The sequence below is a fragment of the Trachypithecus francoisi genome, unplaced genomic scaffold, assembly GCF_009764315.1.
Source record: "Trachypithecus francoisi isolate TF-2019V2 unplaced genomic scaffold, Tfra_2.0 Lachesis_group11, whole genome shotgun sequence".
In the NCBI taxonomy this organism is placed as follows: domain Eukaryota; kingdom Metazoa; phylum Chordata; class Mammalia; order Primates; family Cercopithecidae; genus Trachypithecus; species Trachypithecus francoisi.
This window is the reverse complement of record NW_022681456.1, coordinates 82,924,112-82,943,732: the sequence shown is the minus strand read 5'-3', so window position 1 is coordinate 82,943,732 and position 19,621 is coordinate 82,924,112. Positions and strand designations below refer to the sequence as shown.

General features: G+C 50.7%; 1 protein-coding gene across 7 annotated transcripts in view; it reads right to left on the bottom strand.

The window, feature by feature from the left end:
* Positions 1-18,365, bottom strand: part of GALNT6 (polypeptide N-acetylgalactosaminyltransferase 6) — a 41,131-nt gene extending 22,766 nt beyond the window's left edge. For 2 of the 7 annotated variants that reach the window (XM_033222028.1, XM_033222034.1), the window contains exons 1-4: positions 18,234-18,365; positions 9,927-10,017; positions 5,388-5,981; positions 2,999-3,171 (exon numbers count right to left, since the gene is read on the bottom strand). In XM_033222028.1, the coding sequence (XP_033077919.1) occupies positions 2,999-3,171; positions 5,388-5,878 (664 nt within the window). In that variant the 5' untranslated portion in view covers positions 5,879-5,981; positions 9,927-10,017; positions 18,234-18,365. Of the gene's footprint in view, positions 1-2,998; positions 3,172-5,387; positions 5,982-9,926; positions 10,018-17,485; positions 17,684-17,714; positions 17,829-17,987; positions 18,094-18,233 lie in introns of those variants that run through there. The other 5 variants (XM_033222029.1, XM_033222030.1, XM_033222032.1 and 2 more) reach the window with 5 other exon arrangements.
* Positions 18,366-19,621: the final 1,256 nt, after the last annotated feature.

Sequence of the window (19,621 nt, the reverse complement as noted above, 5' to 3'; positions counted from 1 at the left end):
TCCTTCCACTGCCTTCCACAGCCCTAGTCCTCTTTTCAGCAACACCCCTAACCTAGAGGCAGGAGGGAGGCTAGGGGAGGACAGGGACAGGAAGCAGCTCTACTGGAGTGGCCCTAGCACTTACACTGGAAAGTGTGGAGTCAGTTTCTGCCCTCACTATTGGGAGTTTGAGCACAGGAGGTCAACCTGGGAGAGCCCCAGATACCACATGCCTCCTGCAAGGAGAACTCAGCTTCTGGAGAGTCTCAGCCTAATGGTGCCTCAGTCCCACAACCCTTCCTAGTTCCGGCCCCATCATTTCCTACTCTCAAGTGAGTGTAAGAACTTCCTCTTCAGACTCGGAGTCCTCTGCCTCTCTTCCTGCCGATTATCCTCCTCCAAAGCTGACATCCTTCTGAAACGGGGTCACAATCCAGATGAAACACTTTCAATGACTCCTTCTTACTTTCTAAATAAATGCTTTTAGCATGACATGAATGTCAATTCAACTTTTTTTTTTTTTTTTTTTTTGAGACAGGGTCGTGCTCTGTCTCAGCCTCCCAGGTAGCTGGGACTAAAGGCACATGCCACCACGCTCGGCTAATTTTTGTAATTTTTTTTTTTTTTTGAGACGGAGTCTTGCTCTGTCGCCCAGGCTGGAGTGCAGTGGCCGGATCTCAGCTCACTGCAAGCTCCGCCTCCCGGGTTTACGCCATTCTCCTGCCTCAGCCTCCCGAGTAGCTGGGACTACAGGCGCCCGCCACCTCACCTGGCTAGTTTTTGTATTTTTTAGTAGAGACGGGGTTTCACTGTGTTAGCCAGGATGGTCTCGATCTCCTGACCTCGTGATCTGCCCGCCTCGGCCTCCCAAAGTGCAGGGATTACAGGCTTGAGCCACCGTGCCCAGCCTTTTTGTAATTTTTATAGAGACGAGGTCTTGACATGTTGCCCAGGCTGTCTCGAACTCCTGGGCTCAAGTGATCCACCCGCCTCGGCCTCCCAAAGTGCTGGGATTACAGGGGTCAGCCACTGTCCCTGGCCAATTTAACATCTTTTAAGTCTCATTTCCTATAACAACGTAAGCTTCAGCCACACCAGAGCTCTTTAACAAACACATTCATGTCTCTAAGACTGTGCTTATGCCACTGTCTTGCGGGAATGCCCTTCATCCACTCTTCTCTCCCAGACACTCATCCTTTAAGGCCCAGCTCCAATCTGGCCTCCACTCAGACCGGCTCTAGCCACACCAGGCAGAAATGGCACCTCCTGGCTACATACTCCATGGTGCATTGCTCCTGTACCATGAATAAAATGGAACGCATGCTTGTGACACTCTTACTTGGTGCCAGCCATTCTGTGGCACATGAATCTCATTTATGACCTATCTCAGATCCCTCCCCCACCATGTAAGGGACTCAACTGCTCTTTTTTTGTTTTTGAGACGGAGTCTCGCTCTCGGTTCACTGCAACCTCTGCCTCCTCCTGGGTTCAAGCGATTCTCCTGCCTCAGCCTCCCGAGTAGTTGGGATTACAGGCTCGCACTGCCACACCTGGCTAATTTTTGTATTTTTAGTAGACACGGGGTTTCACCATGTTGGCCAGGCTGTCTCGAACTCCTGACCTTAAGCAATCTGCCCACCTCGGCCTCCCAGAGTGCTAGGATTACAGACGTGAACCACCACGCCCAGCCCTTTTTTTGTTTTGTTTTTTTGAGATGGAGTCTCACTCTGTCGCTCAGGTAGGAAAGCAGTAGTGCCATCTTGGCTCACTGCAGCCTACACCTCCTGGGTTCAGGTGATTCTCATGCCTCAGCCTCCCGAGTAGCTGGGACTACAGGTGCACACCACCACACCCGGCTAATTATTTTTTGTATTTTGGGGTTTCACCATGTTGGCCAGGCTGGTCTTAAACTCCTGACCTCAAGTGATCTGCCCGCTTCAGCCTCCCAAAGTGCTGAAATTACAGGTTTGAGCCACTATGCCCGGTCTGCCCCCATTTTTTGAAGAGGAAACAGGTTCAGGGAGATCAAATGCTTGTCCAAGGTCACAGAGCTAAGAAGGGTCAGAGCTGGGATTTGAATTCCTGGGTGCTGGACTCTGCAGTCCATGCCTTTTCACACCTGTTACAGGTGCATCACTGCCACAGCACTGTGGCTAGTGTTGTAAGAGGCTTCTGGCTGGGCACGGTGGCTCACGCCTGTAATCTCAGCACTTTGGGAGGCCGAGGCAGGCAGATCACCTGAGTTCGGGAGTTCAAGACCAACCTGACCAACATGGAGAAACCCCATCTCTATTAAAAATACAAAAGTAGCCAGGCGTGGTGGCGCATGCCTGTAATCCCAGCTACTCAGGAGGCTGAGGCAGGAGAATCACTTGAACCTGGGAGGCGGAGGTTGTGGTGAGCCGAGATCGCACCACTGCACTGCAGCCTGGGCAACAAGAGCGAAACTCCATCTCAAAAAAAAAAAAAAAAAAGAGGCTTCTGACCTATGGGGGCTTTTAGTATTTCAGGGCAAGGTCTGTCTCCTTTGTCATGGCATCCCCTCTGCCTGGGTCAGAGCCAGGCACACAGTACTCAGTAGATGTTTGTGGAATTGAAGACTGGAAGTTTCGTGAGCAACCCCACTTATCTATCAACAGCTATGGCAAAAAGGGCTGGTTGGGGAGTCTTCAAGAGCAGAAGAGTGGCCCAGCAGGTAGGAAACAGAGGCGAAGCCCTGTCCCTACCCTCTGCCCTGGCTCTCCCAGCATTTCTGAGTTAGGGTTGGCCTTGGCAGTGTTCAGGGAGGGAGTCTTGAAGCCAGAGCTGAAAAGCTCTCGGAGCTCTTTGGCTGAGGTGTGAAGGAAGCATGGTCTACCTGCCCCTACCTGACTTCTTCCTGCTTCTGGCCTTTAAGATGAGCTGTAACGCCAGGCAACAGGCTCTGAGGTGGTGCCTGCTCCCTTGAAGGGACCTGCCCTCCTCCTTTGAGTGCCCAGGGGAGACCCCGGCCCCCTCCTCTGGGCCCCTCCAGCCTCACCCTCAGTGCTGGCATCATCCACCAATATGATCTCTTTGAGCAAGATGGCAGGGGTGGTGTGTAGGACGCTGTACACTGTTCGCAGCAGCGTGGACCAGGCCTCATTGTGGAACACAATGATGACGCTGGTGGTGGCCAGTGGGGGGCAGCGCCGGAACTTCTGGTCTACACACCTGGAAGTATGAAAGTATGGACAAAGTTCTCCTGGTCCCTGGGAGTGCCAGGTGTGGGGAGCGCCCCGTCCAGAGATTCCCCCAAACCATCCTCCACTCCTCTAAACCACAGCCTACATTCTCTGTAGCAGGTGGAAACAGCTGGTCCCTGTTCCTGTCTCCCCCGCTATCTGCCACCCACCCTGAGCCTCTGCACAGGTTCTAGCCAAACCACTCCAAAATCCATCCCCACAGAGCTGGCTCAGTGCCCCAGCTGGGATGCTGAGGCTCCTCCACCCTCTTCCCTCATCAGCTGTCTGCTCTCAGGCTAGGAGTTCCCAGGGATGGCTCTCTTCCTCCGTAATATGTGAACTGCATAAAATGTAATCCAATGCAGAGGTCCCAGAGGGGTAGGTAATAAAGGCCAAATTTGACATCTGAGAAAAGTGACTGATTTCCATACTCAATGAGAAGAAAGGCCTCTTCCCTTTACAGCGTACAGTTCCTCTCTCATCCATTTTCTCATTAACTCCTGTGATCTGACACCACTATCACAAACAGTCAATTTCCTGAGACCTTTCTTCCATCCTTATCCTCTCCAGCCACTCTGTGGCACTTGGCCACGCTGCTACCTTCTTGACACTCCATCTCAGGGTGGGGGTGGGAAGGTGTGAATCCTGGATCTCAAGGAATCATGTGACCTCACACCCTTTCCTTGACCTCCTCTGCTGGTCAGAGGATTTCTTGGGGACCCTCCAGAGAGATTCCCCAGCTTCCTCCACTGGCTGCTGTCACACCCAGTGCTCTTCTCTCTCTCTTTTTTGAGGCAGAGTCTTGTTCTGTCGCCCAGGCTGGAGTGCAGTGGTATGATCTTAGCTCCCTGCAACCTCCACCTCCCAGGTTCAAGCAATTCTCGTCCTTTAGCCTCCCAAGTAGCTGGGATTACAGGCACCCACTACCATGCCAGGCTAACTTTTTTGTATTTTTAGTAGAGACAGGCTTTCACCATGTTGGCCAGGCTGGTCTTGAACTCCTGGCCTCAAGTGATCCACCTGCCTTCGCCTTCCATAGTGCTGGGATTATAGGCATGAGCCACTGCATCTGGCCCCAGTGCCCTTCTCTGCTGAGGAATTCCTGATAGCTTCAAGTGGCCCCTTGTTCTAGGACTATAATACTTGGCTCAAGCCTCAAGAACCTCAGGTTCACAGCCCTAAAGACTCATGAATCTGGGGATGAGGGCTGCCATTTGAGAGAAGGCCAAATAGGGTATAACACTTGAGCTGGAAAAGACAAAGGCTAAGTGGGGAAGACACACTGTCTTTAACTTGGGGATCATGGGAATGCAGCCATGGGGCCGTTAGAGGGAGGGGGCTGCTACTCAAAGATCTAAGTGATATCTCATTGTGCAAGATTGAGGCTATAAACAACTTAAAGGTTGGAATCAATTCGCGGCCTTGCGGACCTTCACTGGAGGAAACCAGGTGTCAGGATATTCCTGACCACCAGGGCTGCTGTTAAGAAATGCCCCTTGGCCGGGCGCAGTGGCTGAAGCCTGTAATCCCAGCACTTTGGGAGGCTGAGACGGGCGGATCACGAGGTCAGGAGATCGAGACCATCCTGGCTAACGCGGTGAAACCCTGTCTCTACTAAAAAATACAAAAAACTAGCCGGGAGAGGTGGCAGGCGCCTGTAGTCCCAGCTACTCGGGAGGCTGAGGCAGGAGAATGGCATAAACCCGGGAGGCGGAGCTTGCAGTGAGCTGAGATCCGGCCACTGCACTCCAGCCTGGGCAACAGAGCGAGACTCCGTCTCAAAAAAAAAAAGAAATGCCCCTGCTCCAAACAGCTCAGCATTCGAGTCCCACAATCTCTGGGGCAGGCCTCAGTAGAGGAGAAAGCTACTGAAGCCACCGCTTGGTATCAGGTCTCCCCAGTCACCCCGGGTCAGGTCCTGGTGCCAGGCTGAGTTCCTTCTTCTGCATCATCTCACTTTCATAATTGCATTTCACTCTCACAGGTCTCCTTGGACCTCTGGCCTGACCATAATACCCTTGAACCACAACCCCTGGGATCAGCATAGTTGTTCTGGGAAAGAAGTGAGGCACAGAGGAGATCCTTGCTCATATTATAAAATTCCCTTCGACTCTTTCTCTGGCCCTTGACCTGTGGCCCTGGCCATACCAGTCACATCTTTAGCAAAGCCCTGGTCTCCCCACAAGGACTCTGGGCGCTACTTACTCAGGTGGTCGGGTGTCTGGCCCTAGGGACCTCTGCAGGGAGATCCGGTCGCTGGCAAAGGCATTGAAGCAGTGCTTCTTATAGCCTTCTTCCTTTTCCTGGGTCTCTAGGGGGGTCCACTTGCTCTTCTGAAATGCTTTTCCATCTGCCCCAGGGGCATTGGGATCCTGTGGTGGCCGTTCCCAGAAGGGCTTTAGTTCAGCGGGGGTATAGAACCCAGGGAGGCAGGACTGGTTTATGAAGAACAGAGTCGGCTGGGCTTCTGGAGCCCTGATTTGGAGCTTGGGCATTGAATCTCTAAGGTTGTTCATGGCCTCCAGCATGAGGTCCAGGACGTGATCCTTCCGGCTCACCAGGGACTTCAGCCACGGCTTCTCTGTGGCCTCCTCCCTGTTGCTCACGTCCCTATGCAGGAGGAAGAGGAAGAACACAAAGGCGCAGCCCACTATGGCCAGGCGCAGGGGCGTGTGGTGTCTGCGGAGGAGCCTCATCCTCCAGAACCAAGAGGGACCCCAGTTGCGTCAGCTCCGAGTCCTGAGCCCAACCCTGGAAATAGCTTGATACGTTGTGGTGGCCACAAGCTGGGGCCTCAGCCTGAGAAAGGAGGGGACGAGAGAGAGAAGTGAGTCAAGACAGAGTAAGGAGGGAGTCAGGCGCTTGGGGTTCGAGGCCAGGCTCTGTTGCTGAGTGGTGGCATCACCTTACTAGCCACAACTTTCCCGTGTCTGCATTTCCTTCATCTGTAAAATGAGAAGACTGGAGGCAGTGTTTCTTTCCTGCCCTAAGATCCTAACATGCATGGATCTAGAGTCACTGGAACACTGAAACACTACATGAGATTTAATCGTTAAACGCATGAGATTTAATCATTATAACTGCTTTGGGAAACAACTTGGTATTATCAAGAAAAATTTAAAATGAACACAGCCTGGGCCAGCAATTCCACTCCTTGTTTCATATCCCAGACAAACTCTGGTACATGCAAACCAAGAGGTATGTACAAGAACATTTAAGCCAACACTGACTAAAATGGCAACAAACTGGTAAAACCTTTAAGTTCACCAGCAGAATGAATAAATAAAGTGCAAAATACCCATACCATGCAGTGCTCTACAGTGATGACCAAGAATGAACCACTTCTCCATGCAACAATGTGGATGTGTTGTTGGGTGAAAAAAGCAAGTGACAAAATGATACATACAGTATGATTCCACTTATAGAAAATGTAAAAACATGCTAAAATTAAACAATATCTTGTTCATGAATACAAATATGTGATAAAGCTATAAAGAAAGCTAAAGAAGACCGGCCTGGCCAACATGATGAAACCCCGTCTCTACTAAAAATGCAAAAATTAGCTGGGGTGTGGTAGCGCATGCCTGTAATCCCAGCTACTAGGGAGGCTGAGGCAGGAGAATCACTTGAACCCAGGAGGCAGAAGTTGCAGTAGACTGGGATCACGCCACTGCACTCCAGCTTGGGCAACAGAGCAAGACTCCGTTCCCCCCTGAAAAAAAGAAAGCGAAAGAAATGATATAACCAATTTCTGAAGATGAAGAAAAAGGTACAGGATTAGAGATGGGTAACAGGGGACTTCAAAGTGTTTTTTTTCTGGAAGTGGATGGTGGCTGCTGGTGGATTGTAATTCTTTATACCCTATACATATTTTATAAATATTTATTGGCCGAGCATGGTATAATCCCATTTCACTTTGGGAGGCTGAGGTGGGAGGATCGCTTGGGCCTAGGAGTTCAAGACCAGTCTGCTCAACGTATTGAGAGCCCATTTCAACTAAAAATTTTAAAAATGAGCGAGGTGTAGTGGTGCACACTGTAGTCCTAGCTGCTTGGGAGGCTGAAGCAGGAGGACTGCTGGAGCCCAGCGGGTTAAGGCTGCAATGAGCTATAATCGCACCACTGCTCTTCAGCATGGGTGACAGAGAGATTCTGTCTCTAAGAAAATAAATAAAAGTTATCTGTATCTACTCATATTTAATAAAAAAGAATTTAACAGAAACCTAAGATTTCACGACAACGCATTCCGGGCAGGGCTGGGCATGGGCGTTCACCAGCCTCCACCCCCAGGCATGTGGATCTACGCCCTAGAGGATGAATGCTTGCAGAACTTTCTGTGCAGAGTTCTAGACACATAAGCTCACTGGTTAAGCACTGGACGTTGGTGGCAAGGGACCTGGGCACAAATTCCAGTTCTTCCTCTTCTAGTAGTAGTGCCTACCGCCTAGGGTTGTTATAAGGATTATGTTCCTTCCCCGCAGAACTCATGGACAAAACTTTGCAGTCTCTGCACATGCTAAGTTCCCACAAAGTGTTAGTTTTGATCATTAGCAGCTGTGTGACCCTTGGGTGATTCACTTAATCCCTCTAAACCTCAGTTTCCTCATCTATAAAGTGGGGGCAACTAATACCTAACTCATAGGGTTGTGGGAGGATTAAATCAGTAATGTAGGTAAAATGCCTGGCAGAGCACCTGTCATACTAAGCCCTCAGTAAATGGTATCATTTATTTCTATTATTTTTTCTTTTTTTTTTTTTTTTTTGAGACGGAGTCTTGCTCTGTCACCCAGGCTGGAGTGCTGTGGCCGGATCTCAGCTCACTGCAAGCTCCGCCTCCCGGGTTCACGCCATTCTCCTGCCGCAGCCTCCCGAGTAGCTGGGACTACAGGCGCCGCCATGTCGCCCGGCTAGTTTTTTGTATTTTTTAGTAGAGACGGGGTTTCACCGTGTTAGCCAGGATGGTCTCGATCTCCTGACCTCGTGATCCGCCCGTCTCGGCCTCCCAAAGTGCTGGGATTACAGGCTTGAGCCACCGCGCCCGGCATTTATTTCTATTATTATAATAAATCCCTGCTTCGCTTCCCAGCAGTTACCCTCAAGCACCTGGCCCTTGGCCAAAGCCACGTTCATTACTCCCTGCATGTTTTGCTTAAAAATAACTCTGGCTGAACTATTTAATGCCTATTGTTTAAGTGCACAAGCTCCCGCCTGTGGAGAGGCCTGGTGTCTGAGACCTTGGGAGTATTTGGCCATCATGATCTCAAGTGGAGAGCTGGATTCACTCTGGACTGAGGTAGAAACGTGGCTTCTTTTATAACATCAGATTCAGCAGCACCGTCAAAAATCAAACAAAAGAAATCTCTTGGAGCATCTATTTTATATTAACTAATGTCTAGGAGATAGGAGAGATTTGTTTATTCCACCAGCATTTACTGAATAACTGCCTCTATAGGTACTCTGCAAGAGGCAGGGGACACAGAGAAGTGCAAGGCCAGCCCTCAAGGATCCTATAGTCAATTGGGGGCATCAGATTTTAAACAGAGATTACCCTGCGAGAAGCAGAATGAAAGAGGTACCCTTGAGTGCTAAAGGAGACGGCATGCAGGAAACACAGCAAATGGGGGAGGGCAACATCTGTGAACAAATCTCACGGGGGAGAAACTTGGGCCGAGCACTAACCGGCGAGTAGGAGTCAGCGAGGCGAGGTGAGCACATTTCAGGCAGAAGGCACAGTACCTGCAAAGATCTAGAGGTGGGCAAAGATCTAGAGGTGGGAAACAGCAGAGCCAGTCACAGAACTGTAAGCAGTCTGCTATGGCAGGAGTAGCAGAAATCAGGCCTGCAGAGGTGGCTGAAACCAAGTTCTAAGGGCCTTGTTCATCATGCTGAGGAGCATTTGCCCTTGACCCAAGGCATGGGGAGTAATAAAGCGTTAAGCTGGGAGCCCAGCATTACAGGAAGAGCAATACGACAGCGGTGGAGGGTATCTTGGAAAGGGACCTGCTTGGCAGCTGGATGACCCATTTGGAGTCTGACCCAGGAGAGTTAGTAGCAGTGTGGATGGAAGAGGGAGGGTGTGGTGCTAGGAAGACCCCGTTGGGTGATGGGGTGGGACAGTTTACCCCATCTGGTACACAGAGGGACACAAAGGCTCAATTCCTTTTCCCAAGGGATTTGAAAATCTTGTTGGAGAATGCGAACTGGCAGCACTGACCAGGCGAAGGAAGCACCTGTCTGGGGGGATTCAGGAGCAGGAAAAGGACCTTTCACTGAATACTCTTTTGTACTTTGAACCCTGACTATATTACTCATTCAAAAATGAATAAAATTAAAGCAGACGAGCACAGATAGTAAGTGCTAAGCTGAGAGAGGTGGAGTTCCCTGTGGGCTCGAAGAAGGCTTCGGGGAGGAAATGGGGATTCAGTGCAGCGGGAGTTTCTTGTCACAGAGGTTGAGCTATGCTGGGGCTAGCACAGGGGATTCACTTGAGCTAGATGCCTCATCCGTTCTGGAACTGTCCTGGCTAAGCCCACACAGAGGCCTACAGAATGGGGGAGTGTTGGCCATGACAGCTTTGAACCGTCCCTGCAGGCTGCATCTTTTCCTGCTACTTTCCATCTACCTTCCCACTCCAGCAAGAAAGAGGGAGCACAGTTAGAAACAAAGGCGTGGTAACACTGTAGTTACTAGCTGTTGCCAGCGCTCAAGATTCACCCCCTCCAGGAAGGCCTCCTGACTGACTTACTCAGAATCACCCAGGTTACTCCAGCTCCTTTATCCTGGCACTGCCTCGTGGTCCCTCGCAGCAGGGTCTGTCTTTGCTTCTTTTATTTTCCCTGGAGAAAGAAATCTAGGGTTAAATGGAGCTCTTCCTAGGCATCTCGATCCCATCTGGCTGCTTGAAGCTCTCTCTCTGAAGCCTGCAGTTCCTCAAGGTACTAACCACATCCTGAACTGAAATGAGATACCTGGGATTAGACTTGGTGGTGAGGCACTCGTTCCCTAGTTTGTTTGCTTAGCATGAGGGCAACAGGAAAGAGTCCCTTAGAAGAGACACAGAATCTAGTGCCAGCCACAGGACTTTGGGGTTAAGGATTTTTGCTCCCTGTGTAGGAGATGATCCCCAGAAGTAGGGTTAGCAAGGTCCTGGAGGCCGCCCCTCCGCCAGCCTTGGAGAAAGAATAGCTGCTATTCTTTGCTATTCTTTCAAGTACAGAGCTTCACGAGATCTACCCCGGTGTCTTGTGTATCTCCCTCACCTTTGGGCTCCCACACCTGGCCTCCTGCTTTCCTGGCAAGTGTGCCCGCAGCCCCCATCCACTCACTTCCCTCTCGCTGTGGCTCAGCATTTCTTCCCAAGTCTGTTTCCTCCAGCTACCTTTGGGCCTGCAACTCCTCAGACCATCCTTGGCTTTGATCCCGAGATGATGCCAGAAATCCTCTCTGAAAAGCCTGCCTAGATTGAACAAATGAGATTTGCTTCCCTGGCCCCACCGGCCAGAACACAAACTTACCTTCTCTCATTGGTGTAAGGAACTGAGGCTTTACCCAGCCCAGCTTGTATCAAACTGCTGATTACAATCCACTGTGATATTATAAAATAAATTCAGAGTGTTGCAAATCAGCATTCAAAAAATTCTTTAAAAGACCACTTAGGACTAGGCACAGTGGCTCACACCTGAAATCCCAGCACTTTGGGTGGCCAAAGTGGGCAGATCACTTTAGTCCAGGAGTTCCAGACCAACCTGGCCAACATGGTGAAACCCCATCTCTACTAAAAATATAAAAATTAGCCAGGCATGGTGGCAGGTGCCTGTAATCCCAACTACTCAGGAGGCTGAGGCAAGAGAATCGCTTGAACCTAGGGGGCGGAGGTTGCAAAGAGCAGAAATCGCACCACTGTACTCCAGTCAGAACAAGACTCTGTCTCAAATAAATAAATAAATAAATAAAATAAAAGACCAGTTAGCAAAAAGAGACCAGTTAGCCGGGTATGGTGGCACACGCCTGTAATCCCAGCTACTTGGGAGGCTGATGCTGGAGGATCGTTTGAGCCCAGGAGGTTGAGGCTATAGTGAGTTATGATCGTGCCACTGCACTCCAACCTGGGCAATAGAGCAAGACCCTGTCTCAAAAAATAGAAATAAAGAAATTTAAAAAACCCAGAATAGAATGAAAAAGAAAATATCAAAGTGCATCACGTATCACATGTAACACAGGCAAGTATTCGTTTTTTCTTTTGCTTTCTTTTTTTTTTTTTGGAGACAGGGTCTCACTCTGTTCCTCAGGCTGGAGTGCAGTGGCGCAATCTCAGCTCACTGCAGCCTCGACCTCCTGGGCTCAAAGGATCCTCCTACCTCAGCCTCTGGAGTAGCTGGGACCATAGGTGCGTGTCACCATGACTGGCTAATTTTTATGTTTTTTGTAGAGATGGGGTCCCACTATGCTGCCCAGGTTGGTCTTCAACTCCTAGGCTGAAGCAATCTTCCTGCCTCGACCTCCCAAAGTACTGGGATTACAGGTGTGAGCCATCACGTCCAGCCTGAAAAGAAAACTTTTATTTTAATGTTTGTTTCAGTCTATTAAAGATACACACTGCCTGATACAAAATTTAAATGATAAATTTGCTATTTAAAATTCATACATCTAAAGACAAAGAAAGTTTAAATGATTCAATTTTCAAATGATAGTTTTTTATGGTTTGTAGAATTTACGCTTGTAATATGGTTAAATTATAAAACTGCCCTAAGATTTTTGGGATGCTCTGTCACATATACACAAGTACCAGGTCTTGCTGTAAAGTGTATTTCTCACTTTGGTCCAGTCATAGAAGTTTGAAAGGCAGCGACACACTCCAAACCTTGCAGTTTATATTCTAGCCCCCCTCCAAAAAGCCTTCTCAGATCTCCCAGCAGAATTCATCTCTTCCCTGCTTTGCCCCTTAGCAGCCAATTTTTATTTGTACTCCAGTCTCATCACAGCCCACCATGTGTTTATGGACTCCGAGACCAGAGAGGCCATGCTGTTTTCAACTTTTTATCACCTGCAAAGTCTAGCACAAGTTTTACACATAGCAGGTGTTCCATAAACTGTTCTTTTTTTTTTTTTTGGAGACAGTGTCTCACTCTGTCACCCAGGCTAAAGTGTAGTGGCATGAACACAGCTTTCTGCAGCCTCAACCTCCCAAGCTCGAGCAATCCTCCTATCTCAGCCTCCTGAGTAGCTGGGACTACAGAGGTCCGTGCCATCAGGCCTGGCTAGTTCCACAAACTCTTGTTAAATGAGATGAGGCTGGATGGGTTAAATGTGGAGCACTGGTTTCACTAAATGATGTTCTGAATGCACTTACTGCAAGAAGTACTTGAGTTATAGGATATTCTGCCATCACACATTAGGTTGCTGTTTTGACTAGGTCTATCTGTGAATCGAACACCCTCATTTTATCATCAGCGAGGCCAGAGTGGTTGGGTGACTTCTCTACCAACACACGGCTAGTGGCTCCCAGGAGTAGAACCCGATCTCCCAACTCCTAGACCACTACTCTGTTTACCACACTCGTAGCCTTGGAGGTTGAGTAGGGAATTTGGGGACCAGGCCTGTCCTCCCTGAGCCTCACCGACTCTACCCTTTGATCCCCTTCCTGGCACTTGCCCTCCTCCCACTCAGGGATACAAATGCTTTAAAGATACGGAAACTGGAAGTCCCAGGCAAAGTCTTAGCTTTTGTGAATGTCAGAGTCAGCCATCCAGAACACACCCTAGCTGGCCGGGTGGCCTCTTTGTAACAATGTTTCTTTCTGTTTATCAGCTGAGCTGGTCACCTCCTTAGACGTGGCAGCAGGAAGCAAGCAGTCCTCACCACAGGGATATTTGCTCAAGTTACTCAGAGGAGGGCTCAATTACAAGTTTCTTTGGAAAGTGATGACTGTCACCTTCTTACCAGGGGCACACGTGTGTGGAGCTAGACATCATATTGGGGAGGGGGCAGGTCAATTTCACGCTACTGGTGGGGGAAATGGGGCTGAGAGGCTGTTTGGCCAAATGACTGTCCTTTCTTCCTCATAAGCACTTTCTCTCCATCAAACACAGCACTCATCTCAAGTCCTCTCTACTCATGCTGTGAAGAGAAGAGCAAATTACCTCCTCCAAAGCCCTCCTCCCACCCCTGACCCTTTGATCACAGAATGTGGGAGGTTTTTACTTTTCCCCATAATTAACACCTTCAAGACACTTCAGCTTTTCCCCAAGACTCAAGTTGCAATACTGTGGTGGCTTATTTTCCCAGGAAGATACACTGGAAATTATTTCTGTAGCTAGTCTATCAAGTTCCCCCCACATCTCAAGGTTCATTTTATGTTTGCATAATTTTTTTTTTTTTTTTTTTGAGATGGAGTCTCGCTCTGTCGCCCAGGCTGGAGTGCAGTGGCCGGATCTCAGCTCACTGCAAGCTCCACCTCCCGGATTTACGCCAGTCTCCTGCCTCAGCCTCCCGAGTAGTTGGGACTACAGGCGCCTGCCACCTCGCCCGGCTAGTTTTTTTTTGTATTTTTTAGTAGAGACGGGGGGGTTTCACCGCGTTAGCCAGGATGGTCTCGATCTCCTGACCTCGTGATCTGCCCGCCTTGGCCTCCCAAAGTGCTGGGATTACAGGCTTGAGCCACCGCGCCCGGCCGGGTTCAAGCAATTCTCATCCCTCAGCCTCCCGAGTAGTTGGGATTACAGGCACCCGCCACCACTTCAGGCCTAATTTTTGTATGTTTTTTAGTAGAGACAGTGTTTTGCCATGTTGGCCAGGCTAGTCTTGAACTCCTGACCTCAAGTGATCTGTCTGCCCTGGCCTCCCAAAGTGCTAGGATTACGGGTGTGAGCCAATGCACCCAGCCTGTTTGCATGATATTTTAAACTTAAATTACCCAAACGTGGATTTTGTATTGAAAAACTCAACCCAACTTTGCTCACCACTGTATACCTAGAGCAGTGCTTGGCATGTGGTAGGCTCTCGGTTAATATTTGTTGACTTATTCCAAGAAAAAGTCACCAAAAATCAAAATAATATGCCATCAAACAGGAGGTTCAACAGTTCACAGGTTTTTCACTGGAGACCCTGTAGGCCCTGCCAGGTGGTACAGGGGCACGCAACGGTTCATCCCTAGGAGTGCAGAAGTGAAGGAAGGAGGGTTCCAGGTGGGGACAAGGTGGGATTCTCTAATCACCTAGGAGCCTTGGTGACAACCAGACTGGGCTTGAGGGGGGCAGTTGGGGGAAAGAACAGAGAAGAGACAGGGAAGTGATGAGAAGGGTGGAAGACAGGAGGGATATTTCCAAAGGCCTCTTGGGCCAGTCTTCAGATTGGGAAGGGGGGTTAATGGGAGAGACTAGAACTGAATTGTTCCTTCTCTCCTCACCCCCCAGTCTGCTCTTGGCTGCAGAACTTTTACCTGGGGCCACTGGCTACTCAATGTACCATCCCCTGGGCTCAGGGTCTGTGCCCAGCCTCCTATGCTAGCCGGCCTTCCCAATTTCCCCATTGCTGCCAGAAGCATAGAAGTCCTTGAAACAAGCCAGCCCCTGTCCCAGTCTTCAGACATGTCCTTTTTAATCCTGTCTCAATTTCAGGTTCACCCCACACCCGCTCCCAAGTCCTGCTGATTCATTCCCTGCCTCCTGGTTCCTCACCGTCCTTTCTTTCAAAACCTTCATTTGAAATTGCGTCTTTATCAACCAGCATCTGGAGGATCAGCAGGAGCTGCTGCCAGCCTCCTTTGCCTGAGGCCCCTCTCTCTCTTTCACAATCAGGACAGCCATATTCATATTCCTTGAGTACTGTTTGACTGTGGCAGAAACACAGAGGGCCTGGCCGGGTTGCTTCCTGTTTGCTGTTCACCCTCAAGCCCAGCCAGATGCTTGGCACTCACTGGCTATCTTTTCCTCCTCAAAGCCTTTTCCTTATATTCTTGCTAAGCAAGCCGTATTTCTTTTCTTTCAGATTCTTACCAGAGACTCCCCTCTTTCAAGAGAGCTTCCTAGACTAAGGGGCATCTTGCTGCCTCAGTTTCTAGGTGTTATTTGTTCCCAAGTTTCTCTACTTTCCTTTTGTGAGCTTCCCCACTAAATATCATGGAGAAGGGAGAACCAACAGGCCCAGACGCTAGACCACCTGGATCCTGTTTTCCTTCTCCTTCCCAATCCTTGAGTCTTGGTCCCCAAACTTCTGTCTCCAGAATGTTCTTCCTGACCAATCTACCTGGCCTTCCAATTCCTGTCGCACCCCTCTGCCTTGAGATGTATGGCAATGCTATTTTGCTAGTCTGTCCTTCACTCTCTATTATATGCAGAGCTGAGGACTGGGTTGCTTTCTTCCTTCAAATCTCTACCTAGGCCTTAGGACCAGGTTGTTCAGGGTACAAGAGAATAAGCGGACCCCACAGGGCTGTCAGGTGCCACAAAAGTCTTCTAACAGTCCTTCTGCTCCCTGGAGTGAGCTCACCCTTGTTCACCACACAGGCCTTTTACACAGCACAATTACAGCATTGAGCTCAACACAGAGGCAGGCACTGCCCTGCACTTAACCTCCTGCTTATTCAAATCCTCAGTCTCGTCCCTATCAAATGAGAATGAACATTTGGGCTTTCCCAGAAATGGGCAGAGGGCTGTGTAAAGAGCTGAGTTCACCCAATCTATGGCATGGACACACCCAACCTGGTCTTCAGCATCATTTCCAGGGCTGGAGATGTTGGAACATATCCGTGGGAGCCAGAAGATGCTAAGGAGTATACCATCACCCTTTTAAATATTACTGCTTACCATATCAAATCAAGTTAGTTATCTTCTCTGTTTTACACAGAAGGAAACTGAAGCACAGGGAGGTGAAGTAACTTGACCAAGGTCACACAGCTAGAAACTTAGCAGAGGCAGAATTTGCATTCAGGCCTATGCATCCCCAAAGCCCTCTCTCTTAACTATGACATCACATTGTGTTGCATTTGACTGGTGCTTGGAGCTTTGCCAAAACATTTCATATACACCTTCTCATTTGCTCCCCACCCAGGGAGTGTTTATGTGTTTGGCTAAGGTTATGCATCGAAGTTAGTGACAGGGCTGAGTCAGCTGCCTACCTCTGTGATACTCACTGCCTCCCTGCTCTGAGAGGCCCTCAGCCCTAGGGTTAGCTGCTCCTTCTGGTCCTGAGGTCTGTTCAAGGCAATGGTTGCATAGACTAAGTTCATGCTCATATTTCCTGTCCCCACTTCTTCCAGCTGAACTTGGGCTAATATGTTTCTGACCTCACAGGGCACCTGACACACATCAGGGCCTCCCCTTCTCTGCCCTGAGCTCTTCCATGCTGCTACGGGTAGGAGTCAGCTGTTCTGCCCACTGTAGGACTGTGGGCAGCATTACTGAGGTGACGTCATCTTGAGCAGCCCAGTCTCCTGCACACTTCCCTCTTTCTTTTGAGGGTCCTGTCCTGCTCTCTGCCTTGGTGCCTCTGGAAGCAGCTTTCTCTGATTACCTCTGGGTTCCTAAAGTGCCTGGCACCATTAAGGAACTGGAGCTAGGGAAATGCCTGCAATGCTGCTGGCTCCTGCTAGGCAATTGGAATCAAAGCATCTCTCTCTCTCTCTCTCTCTCTTTTATTTTAGACAGAGCTTTGCTCTTGTTGCCCAGGCTGGAATGCAATGAGGTGATCTCGGCTCACTGCAACCTCCCCCTCCCGGGTTCAAGCAATTCTCCTGCCTCAGTCTCCCAAGTAGCTGGAATTACAGGCGCCTGCCACCACACCTGGCTAATTTTTTGTATTTTTTGTGGAGATGGGGTTTTGCCATGTTGGCCAGGCTGTTCTACGAACTCCTGACCTCAGGTGATTCACCCGCCTCAGCCTCTCAAAGTGCTGGGATTACAGGCACGAGCCACCACACATGGCTGGAACCAAAGCATATCTCAAACCCCTCACCTGACCTGGTTTTGGTCATCACATAAATTTGCCTGTCTCATCCTTCTTAACCTTTCCTAACGGGAAGGGAGACAGCTCATCTGTCTGGAGAGAAGAATAGGTCCTGTGTGGTGCACACACATTTCTGGTAAAAGGAACAAAAGTCCTCGAGGCTCTTTGGTGCGTCCAGAACCATGAACCTCACCCAGTGCCTGTAAATTGTGTGTGAGCCTGGGGGCCAGCTCAGAGCATAGAGTTAACACCCTTTCTGAGAGTGCTGCAATGGGTTGTCGGCTGTTAGAAGGGGTCTGTTGTAAGCTTTGCTGGCAAACTGACCACCCCCCCACCCCCTTACACAGAAGAGCCCCATCCTACCCTCTGCAGAGGTCTGGGTCTGCGATGATTGGCCCTGAGTGCAAGTAAAAGCTGTTTCTCCTTTTTGTCAGCCTGGGAATCTGAACAACTGAGGAAATAGGGAAGTCGGTGACAGTCAGTCATGAACACCCAACAGATTCCATTCCCCAGTAGTAGGAGGCAGATCCCTCCCCACCCCCAAAAGCCCCCAGGCTTGGGAGGGAATCAACCAAGCAAGGATCAGACCGACCTCCACCAGCCAGGCTTCTCCTCGCTGTCCCCTTCTGCTCAGGCGCAACGTGGCAGGGCAGGAGGAAACCTCTCTGGAAGAGTTGCTGTACCAAAGCACATGGGGTGGCCCGATCTGGGGAGACGGGGCACAGAAGGAATGCAGGGCGTGGATGGGTGAGGGGAAGAGGGTGTGGAGCCCTGGCTCTGGCTTGTCCCCCTCTCACCCCTCCAAGTTCCAGAGGCCTGGGCTCCTCATTCATCTCGTAAGCGCCAAGGTGGAGGGGGGTCCTACCGAGGGAGGAGCTAGAGGCCACCGCAACCCGCAGAGAGCGAAGGCAGGAGGGACCAGCCTGGCCCAGCCCCTTCATTTTACTGTCTGGGGTGGTGAGGAGGAAGAGGAAGAGGCGAAGGCTGGCGGAGGAGGAGGTGAGAGCGAGGACTCGGCAGAAGCGAGCTCCGCCGGAGGGAAGTCCGAGCAATCGGAAAACTCAGGGGAACCCTCCCGGGGAGAGGGTCGCGGGCTCCTTCTGCCGCTTACCTGTCGCGCCGAGGCAGAGCCGCAGCCGCGCCGCGGAGCCGCTCCCGGGTTTCCCCACCGGACGGCCGGGAGGGTGGGGCCGGTGCGGGACCTCCCCCAGCTGCCCGAACGCGCCCGCCCCGCCCCTCCCGGGCCAGGTGCAGCGGGTCCCGCCGTGTCCCCAGCGTGCTGCGGGCCCGGGAACTCCCGGCGGACGGGCAGAGGAGCGCCCCGGCTTCTCTGCGTCTCAGCCCGCCCCGGGGGTGCGGTCTCTGCGGCTAGGCTTTCAGCACGGAAAAAGATTGGAGGGTCCAAGTCACCCCAAAGACGACAGACATTAGCAGAGCCGCGGGCGGCGCGTGCATGGAACCGGAATGTGCTGCGCGCCCGCCCGGAGCTCTCGGAGTCCGGAGGCCTGCCCAGGAGGGGAAAACGCAGCTGGGCGGCCATGGGCCCCGGGGTCCTGCCCCAGGCTTGCTTCTCATTTGCGCTCCATCCAACAAGAGCTCCTATTCCGTGTGCCATGAACTGTGCCAAGGGCTCCAAGTGCCAGGCATCAGGTGAATCCCAGCCCCAGCAAACTTTAATAACTACTATGATTATTCCGAATGTACCGGGGAGGCAGCTGCTCACACAGCAGAGGGTGTTTCTCAAAGTGGGACCCCGCCCACCAGCAGCGCCAGTCAGAATCACCTGACAACTTCTTAGAACTTTTGGCCGGGCGCGGTGGCTCCTGCCTGCAATCCCAGCACTCTGGGAGGACGAGGAGGGCGGATCACAAGGTTAGGAGTTCGAGACCAGCCTGGCCAACATGGTGAAACCCCGTCTCTAATAAAAATATAAAAAATTAACCGGGCGTGGTGGCGGGCGTCTGCAATCCCAGCTACTCGGGAGGCTGAGGCGGGAGAATCGCTTGAACCCGGGAGGGAGAGGTTGCAGTGAGCCGAGATCACGCCACTGCACTCCAGCCTGGAGGCAGAGCGAGATTCCGTCTCAAAAAGAAAAAAAAGAAATGGGCCCAACCGTAGACCTAAATATTCCAAAACTCGGCTTGAGCCTGGCGATTTGTGTTTTAAAAGCCCTCCGGGTGATTCCTGTCCATGCTCGATGAGAACCCTGAACAATTAGTGACAGGGCTGGAATGAGAATCCTGGTAAACCCGCCTCCTAAGCCGGTGTTCGGAATTACCCTGCCAGGGCCCGTGCTGCTCACTGGTCCTCTTCGGTGCTGCCTTGTGTGCTGCAATCTTTTGGGGCCTTAGCAACAGACAAGGAGGGCGCATAACTCCAAATAGCCAATAATTTGAAAACTTTCTATGGTGGAAACTTTCTACCAGTAGTTCAGTTTCTCTTTTGTTTTGATATTTAAATAAATTTGTCTCTTTCTTTCTCTTTTCTTTCTTCCTCAGG